The sequence below is a fragment of the Tamandua tetradactyla genome, chromosome 10, assembly GCF_023851605.1.
Source record: "Tamandua tetradactyla isolate mTamTet1 chromosome 10, mTamTet1.pri, whole genome shotgun sequence".
Taxonomy (NCBI): domain Eukaryota; kingdom Metazoa; phylum Chordata; class Mammalia; order Pilosa; family Myrmecophagidae; genus Tamandua; species Tamandua tetradactyla.
The window spans coordinates 49,504,858-49,524,034 of record NC_135336.1 but is presented as its reverse complement, the minus strand read 5'-3'; the positions used below and the strand labels follow the sequence as shown (position 1 = coordinate 49,524,034).

At 36.7% G+C, this 19,177-nt stretch overlaps 2 protein-coding genes across 11 annotated transcripts in view; one reads left to right on the top strand and one right to left on the bottom strand.

Annotated features, from left to right (window-relative positions):
- Nucleotides 1-8,363, top strand: part of ST3GAL6 (ST3 beta-galactoside alpha-2,3-sialyltransferase 6) — an 83,554-nt gene extending 75,191 nt beyond the window's left edge. For all 9 annotated transcript variants that reach the window (XM_077118624.1, XM_077118630.1, XM_077118627.1 and 6 more), the window contains 2 exons: nucleotides 2,675-2,827; nucleotides 4,173-8,363. In XM_077118624.1, the coding sequence (XP_076974739.1) occupies nucleotides 2,675-2,827; nucleotides 4,173-4,259 (240 nt within the window). In that variant the 3' untranslated portion in view covers nucleotides 4,260-8,363. The remainder of the gene's footprint in view (nucleotides 1-2,674; nucleotides 2,828-4,172) is intronic.
- The window catches only part of DCBLD2 (discoidin, CUB and LCCL domain containing 2), a 99,111-nt gene continuing 85,882 nt past the window's right edge, over nucleotides 5,949-19,177 (bottom strand). For both annotated transcript variants that reach the window (XM_077118621.1, XM_077118622.1), the window contains exons 14-16: nucleotides 19,106-19,155; nucleotides 10,549-10,686; nucleotides 5,949-9,860 (exon numbers count right to left, since the gene is read on the bottom strand). In XM_077118621.1, the coding sequence (XP_076974736.1) occupies nucleotides 9,391-9,860; nucleotides 10,549-10,686; nucleotides 19,106-19,155 (658 nt within the window). In that variant the 3' untranslated portion in view covers nucleotides 5,949-9,390. The remainder of the gene's footprint in view (nucleotides 9,861-10,548; nucleotides 10,687-19,105; nucleotides 19,156-19,177) is intronic.

The following is a 19,177-nucleotide window of genomic DNA, read 5'->3' as shown; positions in this document are numbered from 1 at the left end:
ATGTATGTTTTTTTTCCACAATTTCAAAATTAGGACCTGGCTGGGGTAGGGTAGAAAATCCCTGAGGATCTCTGAGCTGTATGGGAACCACCATTCATTGGGTGGCTTCTAAAGACCACAGCTACGTAAGCAAAATTAAATATCTGTGGATATTTAATTTTGTCTTTGTTTTCCAGCCTGCATGTTGTCCCAGAAAAGATCCTTAAGTGGAGTTTGGTTTCCTGCCCTTGTGGGATGCTTCTAGTGTCCCCTTCTATATGTCCCTGTGGCTTATCTCTCATAAACTTGCCTTCAGTATTACTGAAGACTATGTGGGCTGATGGGACTGACATGTGCAGAGTAGCAGGGCTGGTTTCAGGACAACCGCATAGCTTTCCAGGCTGAAAAACAAGTGGTGAGAAACGTGTTGTGAAAAGCACAGCAATGCATGCATTTACAGGGCTTTTCAGCATACTTGTATAATTTCTGTAGGAGTGATTCCTGAAAATGGAATTCCCAAGTAAAAAAGCATATATAAATATAAAGCCCTATTTCTTAGTCATTTAGAGGAGAAAGGACAGCTTCTGAATGTGTGTCATGACTTTTTATCTACTGGTACTTTCCTATATAAAGCATAATCAGATTTACCCCTTGCTTTTTGTTTGGGATAATGTCCATACTCAGAGATGATACCAGGACTAACTGTAACTAAATAAAGTCCCAGTAAAACACGGTGTCCCAGAAGCCAAGTGAAGACAGCTGTATTTCAAGAACGAGGTCAGCCATGTCCGATGCTGGCCAGAGGATGAGCACAAATAAACACTGTTTTGGAAATGTGGAGGTCATACTAATGACACTGACTAAGCGATAAGAAAGAGGAAGAAAGCCTTACTGGATTGAATGAAAGAGAACATGGGACATGAGCAAGCAGAGACAAATCTTTAAAGGAGTTTGCTTAAAAGGGAGCAGAGAAATAGATAGCAAAAGTTGGAAGAGGACATAGGACCAAAGTTGTGTTTTAATGTAGATGGTATGTTTATGTGCAGCAGGAAATGATTCAGTTGAGGAAAAATATTGATGAAGGGGAAAAAGTAGATAATTGAAGAAGCAAAGTTGAGAAGAGAGATGGGATAAAGTATGTTAGCGAAGGGGTTGGCTTTCACTAAGAGAGAAACATATCATCCATTGAGAGAGAACAAAAATATGGGTAGATCCTAGTAAGAGGGCTGATTTTGAGATAAGTTTATGTAGCTCTTTTCTGATTGCTGTTTTCGTAGAAAAAAAAAGGATTTCATTGTCAACTTAAAGTAGGAAGGAGGCTAGGGCCATTGGAGGATAGAAAAGCTATATAAAATAGTCATCTTGGAAAGTAGGAATGGAAATTTACTAGAGGAATGTAACTGTGACATACTTATTGTTCACTTGAGACATGACAATCATAAATTTAAAAGTGCCACAAGGCAGCACATTTTTTTTCTCCTGTCATATTCTGCTATGTGAGTGTGAGTACAAACTGAGGGCAGAATTGGTTTTCATCAGTTAAGATTCTGCCAGATGAATTACAGGTGCTGTAAGTGGTAAGTGCAAGAGAACTGAAGGTCTGTATAAGGGAATGATTATAATGATGGATCAAGGAAGCTAAGGTGAGAAAAAAGGAAGGAGAGGACTTGAAAAGGGAGAAGGAAAAGGGAGAAATGGAATTGGTGAATGACTAACTTTTTAACCTATCAGCTACCTTCTTTGGCAGATAGTGAAGGCTTGTGACAGTCACAGTAGAGCCTAGACTCCGGGAAAGTTTATGCTAAATGTTAGGCTTTCAGACAAGCTTGCCTCCTAGAGTTCATTTATTATGCTTATTTTCTTTTCCTAAAAACTTTTCATGTATAATTTCCATGTGATCTGTAATATAACAATTGAAAGGTAATCTTGAATTGTGTAAAGTGTTAGAAGACATATTTTCTATCTGCCTTTGAAGGCCATGTCAGTGAGAATTAAAACTTTAAATGCCAAACCCCTCATCAGACAACCATTATGGTGATTTTGAGGTGAGTGTTTGTATATGTGTGTGTGTAACAGGGGGTATACTTCTTTTTTAAATGGATAACTATCCGATTGAGATTGTAACATTGCTATGTATGTCTGGAATCTTTATTTTCTTGTCTGATACTATTACATTTTTGTCTTTGAAGTTATTTGATTAATCTTTCTCTAGAGCTAGTTTAAATTATCAGTATTAGATAATAGAATTTTTTAAGGCTAATATATATGAAGCCTTTACCATGATTCTATTAGTGGATTAAGCTGTCTTTACATTTCACACATGTATTCTAAATTCCTAGGCTTTGCTTTTTCCACAAGGAAGCCTGACTCATGTTTTTAAATTTAGGGAGAAAGCATCATTTTCCTTGAGCCTTCATTTGACAGTTGTGCACTGAGCAAATATTGCAGTTAAGCTTTATTTGAAGACTGTCTAAAATAGCAACTGCACTTTATATTCTTTTTAGAGCTGAGGATATATATGCATTCTTGTTTTGGGCTTGAGCCGTAGGACATGATGAGAGTTTAATTAACTATTTCCCCCCTTATTAAATGTTCATAAATCCCTGTTTTATAAGATTTTTTCATTCAAATGTGCAGAAGTAGCTTGTTTGGAACTTCTCAGTTTTTTGAAAACTTTCATTTTTTTTTCCTCCAGAAACCCAAACACCCAACGACAGGAATTATTGCCATCACATTGGCATTTCATATATGTCATGAAGTTCACCTAGCTGGTTTTAAGTACAATTTTTCTGAACTCAAGAGTCCTTTGCACTATTATGGGAATGCCACCATGTCTTTGATGAGTAAGGTAATATAACACACCCATATATTTTAGGATAACCTTTGATTTTTAGAGTTGGAAAGCTCATATTCCCTCTTCTTGTTTCATTTTAATGAGGAAATTGAGGTTCTGAGAGATTGCTGGATGCATGATTCCTAGAGGTTACAGAGCTTACTAACTGTTGGAACCAAGACTCAAGCGAGAAGTCTTTTTACTACAGCAGTCCCCAAATTTGTTGGCCTGAGACCACTGGGAGAATCTCTTATTGCCAAGTGTCATCAAATCCTATAGGGATCAAGCCATATCTTAAATTTTGTCTCATATTTGCACTACTTAAAATATACATTTATATTTTACATATAAGACATTGAATATTTTACTGCATTTAAGATATTACAAATTCATTTAAAAAGCATTGTTGTGTTGATGGTATTTTCATGAATTTCTTCAGTTCAGTAGATGAGGTCTACAAAATCTTAATAAAAGAATCTTCATGCTCAAAAAGGTTGCAAACCTTTAGACTTGAACATAGTTCTCTTGAATAGGAATTAATGGGTGTAGATTTGATCCTGAGGATTTTTATTTCATAGTGATACATCAGAGAGGATGGGATTAAAATGTTATCTGTACATTTTTATACTAAAATATGAGTATTTTGCTGTTAAGTGGCCCATGAAATTCAATCAGTCCCCTTAAATCATCCTCAAATATTACAAAAAGTTGAAGTGGTATTATTCAGGTTAAATCCTAGTATTGTTCTTTGTTTTTCTCTCTCCTGCAAGATGAACACTTGAGACTTGAATAGTTCAAGAGGAAGGTACCTGGATCAGACTCTAAATTAGGCTCATATCAGCCCTACCCTTTTCTGTAACTCTTGTGGTATATCAAAAGTTATCTAAAGAACAGAACATTAAAGCGACTCTAGATTGAAGTTACTTTAAATAAATTACATGATGAAAATTAACTTTCTGAGGAAAATTAGGATATCCATTCAGAGGACAGAATTCTATTTTTTAGTAACTTAAGCTGAATCATGCTTTCAATAGTTAATCTTATCTCCAGGTTGATTTTTTCATATTATAAAAGCAATCAACCTTTCTGATCAACGATTTTGGTCTCTAATTTATACAATGACTCAAGACTAGGGGATGATGTGAGGTGTGAGCCTCAAAAGAGTGTGCTTTAAGGAAGGCTCTGGCTCAAGAATGAGAAAGGAGAAAGAAATTAGAAAGGTAACAGAAATTAAGTCTGTGCCCTGTTACTTAATATTTGAGTTTTTTCTTCACCAGCCTTTTGGATAAAACAAACTCTGTTGCTATTATTAATATTTTCAGATTGCAATAAATGGTGATTGTTTTTTTTTCTTCTTTAGAATGCATATCACAATGTAACTGCAGAGCAGCAGTTTTTGAAGGACATTATAGAAAAAAACTTTGTAATCAACCTGACTCAAGACTGACCCTACAGATTCACCAGATGATGCTAACAGTGTTAGTTTTATTTTTATACTGCAGTATTTAGTTTATTTTAAAATATGTTGGATGCACTCATCTACAAATTATGTATACTATCTTGTTGCTGACTGGTGATTCATAACCACCAGTTTAGTTTCTGTGAATATGTTTAATTTATGAAAACCAAGAAAAGCTTAAGATATCAGGGAAATAAAGTTTTGATTGCATTGTGTTTTTAAACATTTTTGTATAGTTATTTTATGGAGGAGTTTTGAAGGGATATGACTTCCTAAAAAGTATGGGGATTTAGTTTACTGTAACAAAGTTTTATTAGAACATGACATGTTGGGAGATATATTTAGCAACTGTAAACCTAGCTGGTGGGGAACTGACATGTGGTAGTGCCTTGATGTGACAAGTGGGAACAATTTCAGGCCTACATCTAGATAACTGTTTAGTTCTTTTCTGTTCTACCTGGAGAACCTGATTTGAACTTGCCCTGATTACATCAGAGTTTTTGGCTATGGAAATCTAGGTTACTAGTGGCTTAATTAAGCATTTTTTTCTGTAATGAATTAAACTGTAAGATTACAATGAGTAATTTTCTAGAATGAAGATGGTTTCCGGTTTTTAAATTGAAGGGAATAAGCTAAATTGAAATTCTGGATGAGTAAATAACTGAGTAATTCATTTACTGTAGTCTTCTGGCTTTGCATTATTTTAAAGACAAAAAAAATAACACAATAAGCTGAGCCAGGCAAGGTCGAAAAAGAAATTTTTACACAGTATATTTTTGCTTGGTTTAATTTATCCATAAAATTTTGAAGACTGATATTGATGTAAATTAGGAGAAATGAAGAAAATAATAGAATCAGTAAACGCTTACGAGTCAAGCTGTTTTTTGGACTTAAATGGTTTTTCCATATGATTATATGTAACCATCAAATGGAAAGCATACCTGGCTACCTTCCTTTAGAGTAGATGTAGTCTTGGAGTGTACCAGAGAAGAATCTGATGGGATACAAATAAGTCAGTCCTAAGAGTGTTATGAGCTAGAATCCCTTCCCAAATTTAACAAATATAATCAAAAGCTATTTTGGGGAGAGAAGGGGAAGGAAGGAGAAAGGAAGATAACAGTAGAGGTTTTAAGAAGGATAAAAAGCTATTGGGAGAGGTATGAGTCAAAAAAAGAATATTTTTGAATAATAAGTATCACTGGAAGATATTGATGATGTGACTGATGATTAATGTAATTCCCTCAAAGAGCAGAGCCTTAGATCAAGGTCAGAAGCAGGAATAAATGAAATACTTCAAAGCAGCAAAGGGGTCGAAAAATAGTTGATTTAACCAAGATCTAGACATTGACATTTACAGAATATGGACTGTTAATATGCTGATATGTCTGCATAGTACCACAGTTTTATTTTATTCTTCTATTGAACTTAAGGTAGAAAAGGCAGGTGCTGTAGTCCCCAGGTGTTCACTGTGGTCTTTCCTCATACCACACATAGGCTACAGTTTGGCTGTTGAAGTTCAGGCTGATGCTAAAATAAATTAGGCTTCAAAAAAGGATGGTCCTAACCACAGAAAAATCTACAATTAAAATCCTTTTCAAATGTTGCTGTAAGCAACTATAATACTGGCCATGAAATTTCTGACTGATATTAAAATTGAGGAATCTGGCTTGCACAGTATGAGAAAAGGTTATAAACCTCAAGGTTGCTTTATTTAAGCCAAATAATCTGAGCAAGACACATGTACAATTTATTAAAAACACATGAACACATTAAAACTCTATTTATACACTCTAAATCCTAGCAACATATACAAATACTGGGTGATTACAGTACATGCCGAGGTAAGTAAAATACATTCTGGGAGAATATCACTGACACTTAAGACATTTTTATTTTCAATATGTTTTTCAATACATGTTTTGTTTCCACCTTTCCCAGTGTCAAAAAAAAAAAAAAAAGGATTAATAACAAGAAAACTTAGTTACTAAGTTGGATTAAATGAGAACTGGTGCCACAGTTGACCTAAAAAGTATTTTAACAACTATCCAACTCTTATTTAGATTTTGCAGTTTAGGGACTTCAAGTTTAGAACCAAATGCAGAGCTAATAAGGTAAATATTATATTTAAGTAGAGCTTCAGTGATTTATTTTAAGAGGGTCTGAAAAGCTTTCAATGTCCCACATAATCTATTGGTTCTTTCTAATTGTGCATCATCCAACATGGTGTTTCTATAGCCCTCTTAATGTCCGGATGACAATGTGGAGGCAAGGCAAAGAAATTCAAGCTTTATCACTTTCCATAGCATTGTGACCACATTCATATTTAAATGAGCTCATATTCTACCTTACCCCCCCAAAGGGGGAAAGGCAAATGTACATATAATGTCATGATTTCAATTCTTGTATAATTTCTCTAATCAAACCATTTTCACCAGCGAATAAACCCATTGTTACATGCAAAGTGCAAACAGTGAAACTTGAACTTAAATAACTGGACTAGACCCCGAATATACATTAGGATCTATTTAGATTTACAGCTTTTAATAAAATATAAATCAAAATTCACAATATCTTTAACTGTGCTGGTTCCTAAGATTAAGTAACAGCAAAGTCAGTGTAATTTTATGAAGCCAATAATACACACACTTGCTGACACTGTCTGATTCTACTTCTATCTATAACTGTATTAATAGGAACAAATTTAATCCAATAAACCACAGTGACTTAAGTCTGTTAAATGTTTCAAGCAAAGAATAAAAATTCAAGGGAATTTTTAAAAAAATGGTTACTTTCACATTTTGTTGTTACCTGATTGTCTCTAAAGCTATATACATAACAGACACAGAAACTTAGTGAGGAAAAAAACCCTCTATTATGAAAACAAACAAACTAAAAAAAAAAGTACATAACCAGAAAAACCGTTTGAAATCAAGGCTCAGCTCTTCATCTGGAAAGTAAAATATATAAAAGTAGTAACAACTAGATATTTTATAAAAATCATTGGTAATTTAAGGATAGCACAGTGAAAATATGAATGAAGTCTTAAAATATGCATCATTTAAGAAACACTTGCATCTCAATTAAAAAAAAAAGTTCCAGGGAAGAACAATCAGGTGCATACGATTACACAAAAATAGCACACATCTTTGGGAAAATGTAATAGTTACTGAAAAAAATCTCTTTAAAACCACAAGCAAGCATACAATTTGAGGAAAAGTATATTATTTGAGTGGTAAGGATGATTAAAAAAATAAAGCAATTTGTTTACTCTTTCCACCTGAAAAAGGATGACTGCATTAATACATGTGCTTTACAAATTCAATGTATGTTTTAATAAAAAAAAGTTCAACAGCTGTGCTTTTTGTTTCAGATATTTGAAACAAAATATATATTGGTTTTTCAATGAATAAAATTGTGCCTCAAAGTTTATCTGGAAAAGGAAAAGCAAATGAAAATAAAACCAACTAAAGCTTCAAACCAGAAGGCAGGGAATCTGTAGAAATAAAGTTAGTTCTTTTTGATGTGATGTTTTAGAATGCTGATATACTTGTTGAAGCAAGCAAAATGAGCCCTGTTCATCTTTATTCAAATGTAGAGAATTATGACAACATCATAATCTGGTGGCACAAGCAGGTTGATAGAAGTGACTAGAATCTGACAGGAAAGCACATTTTAATGCTAAGTCTATACTAAGGTACTATGGAAGACGGGATGTCAAATTAATATATTTCTGTCATATGGTTGATATCTTGTGCCATTTTGCCAGTCTGAGGACGTTTAAAGATGGTTTTTAATACCATACGTAATAAACTATAGATGATTTCCATTTCACCCTATCTAAAACTAGTTCAGGGGCAGGTCATGAACAAGTGGTGCCAGGGAAACTGCCAGGAGTTATCCAACACAAGACATGAATATTCATTTGCCAGGATGCTATAAGGTCTGTTGCCTATATGTGACCCAAAGGACTCCTTGCACCTCTTGCCACACAAATGTATGGCATGATTGGGCAGAAATAAGAAATACATGCTGGGTTTATAATTCTTATAATAGTTTACTGGGGAAAAACTGAGATTAAAAATTATTATTATTTTTAACTAAAAATAAAAATACTTTGGGACTTAAAAGAAAAATTTACATATAGAAAACCAAAATGTAGGTAAACTCTGGCAGTTACTTTTTTTTTTTTGGTAGCTTGTATAATTTCTGAGAAGATCTTGGTTTTTATTGTGATAAACATGAGTGAGTCATGTTTACAGCATTCACTTAGAAATCCTCAACTATTCACAATTCTCCTAGGAAAATCCATGCATTTTAGTGGCGGGGGGTTCCTTTATAGTTTTCCTAAATTTTAAAGTTTGTTCCTGATTGATAAAGTAAGCATTACCCATAGAAAAAACTCAAATATTTTATAAAAACAGAAATGGTGCTGGCCACCAAGTGCTCTGGGCAGAATGAGCAGGGATGAGACCAGGTCATGTACCATGAAGTGTTAAAGCTCCTAAGAGTGTGAAAAGCAATCACCCTGCTCATTACAACTCAGAGCTTCCTAGCTATAGATCTTCCTAATGGAGGATGGATAAGTGTATATGACTGCCATCAAAACAATGATTATATCATAAATTATAATTATTTAAAAAAATAAATTCAGAAAGCAATATAGAAATAGCAAGGAGGAAATCATGATAGTACCCACCTTTCACAAAGCAGAATTTCAAGCCATTAGATATTTCAAGAACAGTACCATGCATTATTGCCAGTAAGGCTTGCAGAGCCATCTCGAGTTCATTCATGTACCTACAAGCATGGTAATAAATACTACCTCTCAGTGATTTTTAATTTCTTTGAAGTGCATTATAGAGAGCTTTCTTTCTGTATTAAAAATAGTGTTTTACAGTAGTAACAAACAAGATGTTGAAATGTAATAGGCAAGCAGTACCTGTGGCAGTTACACCTTCAAAGCAAACTGGCAGGATTAGTAGTTTCCTGTACCTTGGTTATCACATTTTCCCCGACCACTTCAGTGACAGATATGGAATACATTCTATATATTACTACCACTACTTTAAAAAAAGGCCATGTGCTTCAAAACGATGCTTTGTAAAAAGCAGCATCACCTTCAAAGGATTTCTTTAAAAACATCACATTCACCCTCCCTCCCTGCTACTGATACTTCCTGCATGCTCTGTGGCACCTGGTACACCAATTCGTCTGGGGCACTTGGACCTGGTTTTCCCCCCTTTGGGGTATCATACTGGGCTCGGGCAGAGGAGCAGCTGTCAGTCCTGGAGAGAAGTGTGTTGTAAGTTCCCACTAAAGGGGGAGGCTGGTTCCCTGTAGCTTTAAAAGTGGATGTTGAGGGTAGACCAACTGAGGTTGTGGGGTGTCCTGACATATCCACGACAATCGGGGTTGCATACTCAGGCCCAGTAATTGGGAGTGGTTCAGCATAGGCATGATAAACCTCCTGCACTGGTGAGTTGTAAGGATCTAGGTCAGCATAGCCTGGTTCTTTTCCTTCTTCTGGTTTAAAAGTAGATCTCTGATGAAGTGTACCAACGATTCCTCCCACAAGTGGTTGTGCATACTCTGTGGATATCACAAACCATAAACAGAGAATGTTATTGTATCAATACAGGACCCGCACAATTTTGGGTGGCAGCTGCACACTTATATCAAAAGCAAACACTTCTTTGTGGCATGTTTCTTACTATCAACACAGACACTATGGACTTCACAGCTTTAAGAACCAACTTCAAAAATTAAAAGTGTTACCTAGTATTTCTCATAATACTAAGTTCATATATCATTCATATAACTTTCTTAAAAAGTGTTCATCCTCTTCAGATGTATAGATGTTTCATTGGAAAAGAAATATTCCATTATTGAAATATTAGTCTTAGAAAATAATTCCTGAGATTATTTTTTTCTTTTTCAAATATCAGGAAATGTTTAAAATGCTTATGTTCTAGGTTAACAGGATAAATACTGTAACATTCTATGCTTCTGCTCACCTCTAATAAAATCCAAAACAAACAAAACCCAGGTAAACAGACAAAATGCCCGGAATTTCTAAAAAAAGTCCCAATTTTGTAGGGAAAATATCTAAGACAGAAATAACTCTCTAAAGGTCATCTTTTAAAAACATTTTTTCTACTTTGTAAATTAGCTCATCTTTTAAACATGAAAAAGATAAAGGAAGGTACTGTAAATCCTGGGGCACTTTACAGCAAGCATATTCTTTCTACCTTGGGCCCCAGGGCTGCCCCATAGTCACCTGCAGAGTCAGCCTGTAGCACCGTGGTGACTTCTCTCGGACTCAGGTGATTCACCTCACTACTGCTGTAGCGAACTGGGGTTTCTTCATGGTCCACTGATTTGGCAGGGAGAAACTGCTTCATGCCTTTCCACCAGCCTTCATTGTGATTGCAAGCAAAAGAGACTATTAAACAACTATGTCTCAAATGATAATAGTTAGTACTTCCAAAGGAGAAATCCTATGGCAGTCAAGTCATTTCTATAACAAAGATGTACACAAAGTATCCTTTATGTTCAAGTTTACTTTTTGCTTTGGTAGAAGATATCCAGTGCAAAGCAGAACATACTAGAAATCTCTTATCAAAAGAATAAGGAGAGGAGTCTTCTGGGAAGATGGCTGACTAGAGTAGCTCGAGATTAGCCCTGCTCCACGGAAAAGTCAGAGAAGGGACAGGAGGGCAACTGAGGCAGCAATTCAGGAGTGAGGCTGACCTGGGAGAGCCTTCTGCACAACATGTGGCAGCCCTAGTTGGAGAGGCCGAGGAACTGAGAGGCAGAAGGCTGAAGCCTAGCCTGGCATGGAGGCGCGCGGCTCCCAGGAGTGCATGGATGCGAACACAGGACTAGGAAGTAAGCCAGGCCGCGTTTTTTGGGTGCACTACCCTCACCGGTGCAGCCCTGTGACAGATGACTTATCCCACATCCCATGCACCTGAACCCCCTCATCTGCTCCCATTCCCTGAGTTCCAGGTGCCCCCATCCCACCAGCCCCCAGTGCATGTACCTGCCCCACAACCCCACCCCAAGTGCAGCCCAACCCACCTCTCCTACATCCCTCCCAAGCACTACCACCCCCTCCCTGTTCCCTGCAGGCTGTTACCAGCACATAAAGGTTGCGGGCACTAACTTCCATACCTAGGCTAACCCCTACCCGCCCATAGCATCGCATAGCCTCACCCCTCTCCCTGAGCTCACCCATTAGTTTACCACACTCCCAGGTCTGCACATGCACACAGGCCCCCAATCATATCATTTAGCTCTGGGAACTAACTGCACATTCCAGCAGTCCTAGAACTGCGCATGCACACAGCCCTCAGACTCACTTCCCAGCTCTGAGAAAGTGCTGATCTGCACAGCTGGGTCACATCTGCCCCCAATCCACAAAGGCATAATGCCGACTTGCTGTCACAGCTCTACACATGTGCACAAAGGGCCCCAGGCCTTAGACCAGTGCACACCAGGATTACGTCCCACAGACCTGGTGCACCTGCACAGCTACATCCTCCTTGGCCACTGGGTGCCCACATTCACAAGCATCAGCATAACATCCCCAACCTGCACCCACCCACACCTGCCCTGAAACAAATCACCGTATGAAGTGCTCCACCCCATGCCCTGCTCCCTGCTGTACAAGCATCCTATAAAGACAAGGCCACAGACTTCTGAAAGAAATCAACTCCCAAAATAAATCAATCAAGATATTTACATGCCACGAAGACAGCAGAAGATCACTAAGCATATCACAATGCAGACAGATATAGCCCTGCCTAATGAGCAAATTGAAACACCAGAGGAGATACAGACGTTGGAACAACAAATCAAAGATGTTCATATATCTCTACTTGATAAAATAAGTGGGATAGCAAATGACATAAAGGAGATCAAAAGACAGTAGAAGAGTATGAAGAGGAATTTGAAAGAATAAATAGAAAAACAGCAGAAATCACAGAGATTAAAGACTCTGTTGACCAAATAAAAAACATAGAGGCACACAACACCAGATTTGAATAGACAATAGAAAGAAGTGATACAGAGGACAGGATAATTGACTTCAAAGACTCAAAACAGCAAATGGCAAAAAAGATGGAAAAAACTGAACTGGAACTCGGAAATGGTAGACAAAACAAAGCGCACAAATATAAGAATCATTGGTGTTCCAGAAGGAGAAGAGAGGAGAGTAAAGGGCTAGGAAGAATAGTTGAGGATACAATGGGGGGAAACTTCCCAATCCTCATAAAGGACATAAATATACAAGTCAAAGAAACCCAAAGAAATCCAAACAGAACAAATCTAAATAGGCCTTCCCCAAGGCACATACTAATCAGTCTGTCAAATGTTGAAGAGAAGCAAAAAATCCTGAAAGCGGCAAGAGAAAAACAATCACTATATATTAAGGAAATCAAATAAGACAGAGTTCAGACTACTCAACAAACACCCTGAAGGCAAGAAGGCAGTGGTATGATATATTCAAGATTCTGAAAGAGAAAGACTTCCAGTCAAGAATTCTGTACCCAGCCAAATTGTCCTTTAAAATTGAGGGAGAGATTAAAGCTTTCATACACAAAAAGTCCTGAAAGAAATTGTCAACAAGAGACTAGCCCTACAAGAAATACTAAAAGGAGTTCAGCCAGCTGAAAAAAAAGATAGGAGAAGGAGGTCTGGAGGAGGACACAGAATTGAAGAGTACCACTAAGGGTAATTTAAAGAATACAAACAGTAAGAGGGAAAAGAATATATAGATCTGACAAATAAAATTAAAAAGATTAGATGGTTGAATCAAAAAACATCTTTTCAGTAGTAACTTTGAATGTTAACAGACTAAACTTACCAATTAAAAGATACAGATTGACAGAATGTTAACAGACTAAACTTACCAATTAAAAGAAACATAATCCAGCTATATGCTGCTTACAAGAAACTCATCTTAGACAAGGATACAAATAGACTGAAAGTGAAAGGATGGCAAAAGATCTTCCACGCTAGTTGTAAATAAAAGAAAGCAGGAGTAGCTATACTAAAATCAGACAAAATAGACTTTAAATGTAAAGACATCATAAGAGACAAAGGAGGACACTATATACTAACTAAAGGATCAGTTCATGAAGAACATATAGCAATCATAAATGTTTATGTTCCCAATCAAGGGGCTCCAAAGTACATGAGACAGACACTGGCAAAACTGAAGGGAGTGATACATGTTTCAACAATAATAGTAGGAGACTTCAATACACCACTTTCCTCTATAGACAGAACAACAAGACAGAAGATCAACAAGGAAATAGAGACGTTAAATCATTTGATAAATGAATTAGATCTAAAAGACATATATATGTATGTCTTATATATATACATATATAGGTCATTTCACCCCAAAGCACAAGGTTATACATTCTTCTCTAGTGCTCATGGAACATTCTCCAGGATAGATCATAGGCTGGGGCACAGAGCAGGTCTTTATAAATTTAAAAATACTGAAATTATTCAAAGTACTTTCTCTGATCACAATGGGATGAAGGTGGATCTCAATAACCACCAAAGAAAGAGAATATTCACAAATATATGGAGATTAAATAACACACTCTTAAACAATCAGTGGGTCAAAGAAGAAATTGCTAGAGAAATCAGCTATTTGGAGATGAATGAAAATGAGAATACAACTTGTAAGAAATCCAGATAGCTGCTGATTTCTTTAGATGAGTCTCTTGTAAGCAGCATATAGCTAGATTATGTTTCTTATAAGAAGTTATGGGATGCAGCAAAGGCTGTGCTGAGAGGGAAATTTATGGCCTTAAATGCCTATATTAAAAAACAAGAAAGAGAAAAAATCGAAGACTTAACAGCAAACCTGGAGGAACTTCAGAAAGAACAGCAAACTAACCCAAAAGTAAATAGAAGAAGAAAAATAACAAAGATTTAAAGTAGAGATAAATGAATGGGAGAACAAAAGAATAATAGAAATAATCAATAAAACCAAAAGTTGGTTCTTTGAGAAAATCAATAAAATTAATGGGCCACCAGCAAGACTAACAAAGAAAAAAAAAGAAAGATGCAAATAAACTAAATCAGAAATGAGAAGGGGTACATTACCATAGACCCTGAAGAAATAAAAGAAATCATAAGAGGATACTATGAACAACTATATGCCAGCAAACTATATAACTGAGATAAAATGGACAAGTTCCTGGAGACACACAAACAAGCTACACTGACTCAGGAAGAAACAGAAGATGTCAATAAACCAATCACAAGTAAAGTGATTCAATCAGTCATCAAAAATCCTCCTACAAAAAAAAGCTCAGGGCCAGATGGCTTCACAGGGGAATTTTATCAAACATTCCAGAAAGAACCAACACCAATCTGCTCAAACTTTTCAAAAAATTGAGGAAAAAACAAACTCTACCTAACTCATTTTATGAAGCTAATATCATTTTAATACCAAAACTGGGTAAAGGTGCTATAAGAAAGGAAAACTACAGGCCAATCTCCCTAATGAACAGAGATGCAAAAATTCTCAATAAAATATTAGCAAATCGAATACAACAATACATTAAAAGAATTAAACACCATGACCAAGTGGGGTTTAGACCAGGAATGCAAGGATGGTTCAACACAAGAAAGTCAATTAATGTAATACAGCACATTAACAAATCAAAAGGGAAAATCACATGATCATCTCAATTGATGCTGAAAAAGCATTTGACAAAATTCAGCATCCTTTTCTGATAAAAACATTCCAAAAGATAGGAATCAAAGGTAACTACTTCAATATGATCAAAGGAATATATGAAAAACTGATAGCCAGAATCATCCTCAATGGAGAGAAACTGAAAGCCTTCCCCCTAAGATTAGGTACCAGACAGGTACAAGCCAGGGATGCCTGCTGTCACCACCATTACTCAACATTGTGCCGGATGTTCTAGAGCAATCAGGCAGGACAAAGAAATAAAAGGGATCCAAACTGGAAAGGAAGAAGTAAAACTCATTATTTGCAGATGATATGATACAATACTTGGAAGATCCTGAGAAATCTACAGCAATTATTACTTGAGGTAATAAACTAATTCAGCAAGGTGGTGGGATATAAAATTAATGTGCAAAAATCAGTAACATTTCTAGGGTGGGTTGTCAAAAAGGTCAAGAGGCAGCCAACTCAATGGGAGAAAACATTTGGAAATCACATTATCAGACAAAGGTTTGATTTCCTGTATATACAAAGAAATCATACAACTCAACAACAAAAGAAAAAACATTTATAAAATGGGCTAAAGATATGAATAGGCATTTTTTTTGAAGAACAAATACAGATGGCTCAAAAGCACATGAAAAAATGCTCATTTTCACTATAAGGGAAAGGCAGATCAAGACTACAATGAGATACCACCTCACATCTGTAAGAATGGCTATTAAACAACCAGGAAACTATAAATGTTGGACAGGATGTGGAGAAACTGGGACACTTATGCACTGCTGGTGGGAATGTACAATGGTGCAGCCACTATGGAAGACTTTTTGGCAGTTCCTTGGGAAACTAAATATCAGTTGCCCTATGACCCAGCAATAGCACTACTATTTGGTATATACACAGAAGAGCTGAACGCAATGACACAAATAGACATTTGCATACTGATGTTCATAGCAGCATTATTTGCAATCGCTAAAAGATGAAAACAAATCAAATGCCCATTAACAGATGAGTGGATCAACAAAATGTGTTATGGACATACAATGGAATATTATTATGCAGCAGTAAGACAAAATGATGTACTGAAGCACATGACAAGATGGATGAACCTTGAGGACCTAATGCTGAGTGAAATTAGCCAGACATAAAAGGACAGATAGTGAATGATTCCAGCATAAGGTATAATGAGAGACTTATAATACAGAATACAGGGACTTAGAGATACATAGAAGCTAGAGATGGGTGAACCATTTGTTAGTAATGAGGTTGAACTCCAATGTAAGGGAATAGATAGGAGTGAAGGTGATTCTCTAGTGGGTCTAGAAGTAATATTATCACATTGAAGATGAACAAGATTGAAAGGGGTTGTATAGACCTACGTGTCCCACTGACTCACACTAAAAATATGAATGAATTCTTGTAAAATACTTCAAAGATAAGATTCTTGTAAAAAAGAGTGTTTAAATCCAGGGTACAGGAGAAAAACTGCTATTGCATGCTACGAGCTATGTTCAAAAGGAAACCATTAGCACTACCACAGCAACAGCAGAGGTAAATAATGGGGTGAGGAACAAGAGTTAGAGGAGGTTTAGATTTTGTATTTGGTGAGGGTATGTTTATTGGTTTTCTGTCTCTTGGGAACAATGAAATTATCTAAAATTGAAAATGTTGATGGACTGTGGACTTTGGGCCCTCTACATGATGCCCAGTGAATACAGGTGGCTGAAAGATGCACTGACGTAGAAGTAATGGCGAATGATGGTGCAAACTGCTGAACAGAGGCTGCGTAGCTACAAAAAGGAACAATGTTGTGAGGCATGCAATGACGTGAAGGAACATGTGGGACATTTGGTGAGACAAAATAAGCCAGAAACAAAAGAACAAGAATGGTATGGTGACCTTTAGAAAATGGTTATAAGAAGACAAGGGCCTAGATTGTAAGCTTTTAGAGCAGACACATTAAGTCTGGAGTGGTTATTAATATTTCTGGATTATGAGAGTCTGTTTTATATATATAACCTGATATTTAGAGGTAAGAATGAAGCTCAACAGGTTGGGGTTAAAGTAATTCAGAACATAAGGGCAAGGAAGACAGTGTCTATATTTTAGAACCACACATACTCTTTGAGACCAATAGAAGAGAGGTTTCTTTGAACTGGAACAAAATTTTCTGTAGTGCATAATCCAATTCAACCTATCTGTATAGCTCATTTGAACAAGTAAAACACAGAGAGCACAGAATAAGAAAGAGGTCCTTTAATCCTGTATAGATTATTGTAATGCCTGGAAACATCCTAGAGTATATTGACCAGATAATTAAAAAGTATTGGCGAAGTCCCCTGAGGGAGGGGAGAAAGACTATAGAACTATTAAACTTTACCATCAGGGAATCCTGATACTGTGCCAAACTTTAGGGACACCCAAATCAAAAGGCCATGCCCTCGATCATGAAGTTGACTCTTGTGAAGCTTATGTAGTATCATAGAAACTATAGGTATGCCTAAGACTTACTTCTGGGGGACCTCTGTTGTTGCTCAGATGTGGCCTCAGTTTCTCTAAGCCCAAATCTGCAAGTGAAATCATTGCCCTCCCCCTTCTATGTGGGACAAGACATCCAGGGGTGAAAGTCTCCCTGGCAATGTGGGATCAATAATTCCATCCTGACCAAACTGGGGAAAAGAAGTGTAATTAATAAAGTATTAGGGGCAGAAAGAGTTCAAATAGAGTTCAGAGGCTACTCTGGAGGCTGTTCTTACGCAAGCTTCAGGTAGATCTCGATACCTATCATAACCTGCCAACCCCCAACGAGGACCATTCCAGCCAATCTTAAAGAACACCTAGGGCAATTTATAAGATTCCACAAGGGTTCCAGGCACTAGAGTAACTTTTCAGAAACCTACAACCTTCAGATGGGTCCCTGGTCCCACATAAGTCCTGAAACCTAGCCCAGCCTCTTCAGAACATCAGATAGTTCCATCTCCCTACCCCATATTATCGACAGACCCTTCTAATATAAAAAATTTAGAATTGCCATAGCCCAAATAACCCCAATGAGAGGTATGGAAAGATCAAAGGTGATGGTGGAATTATACATAGAAGACAGCACTTAACAAATGAATATGAATGCTGGATCATTAAATTGGTATCTTTTAGTCTCTGGTATTTTAGAGCAGCTACAAGTAAAAACCTAAAATTGTGAAACTGTAACTCATATCAAAGTCTGAAATATGTTCTACAACTAATTGTGGTGCTGTGTTTGGAAATTTATAGTTTTTTGTATATATATTATTGTTCACAAAAAAAGAAAGAAAAAAACAAGTCGATTGTGTTGATAAAAAAGTATTTAAGCCCGCTAGCCTCCTATATTCTGGAACAGCTAGAAGGAAAAATATGAGAGGATAGTATGGTAGTCCACGACAAACTCTGGGATCTATCCTGTAAGCACTTTTTGAAGAGTGCATTGAAAACTATTGCTTTTTTATTTCTTTGCTTTATATATATATATGCTATACTATACAATAAAAAAAAAAGGAAAAAAAAGGATAAAGAGAAACAAATCACTGCTATTACAGTGTAGGAACATATCTTGTCTGTTGTAGGGGAAGGTTCTAACATGTTTTCCTCAAAAATAGTTTCCAAGTTCTACCCTGGGGTTCTAGCAACACCATGATCTGCCTCTATCACTGCTCTTTTCTATACTGATCACAGCAATGAACTCGGAGCTCTTGGCTCCAAATAGCTGATTCTGCAGTGACACTGGAAAGTGGGAGACCTGCAGGGGGTCACCTCTGGTGGCATTTGCAGCAAATTGCCATATGCCAAAGTAGGAATTCAGAAGGTGACAACTCTTCATGGCAGAGACTGCAGGCTACACAGATCCTAGACTGCTATATTGCACTTGAGAAATTCTTTTCTATTTCATCATTTATTAAGTAGAAGAGATTAAGTAGAGGAATGGTAAAAATGGTCAGAACAGAATAAAAATCCCATTTTTCTAACTGTTGGGAAGTTAGAATGAGCCTAATTATGACATTCCCTCTTTCACCACTGCTGCCTGGAGGGGAGGGGGATACTTCCACTGACTGCAGAGAGATGCAATGTCCACATAAATTACCTGCCCGGTCCCAGTACGGTAAGTCATAAGTGCCTTCCATTTTTTTCTTTCTGGAAAAATACAGGAAAAAAG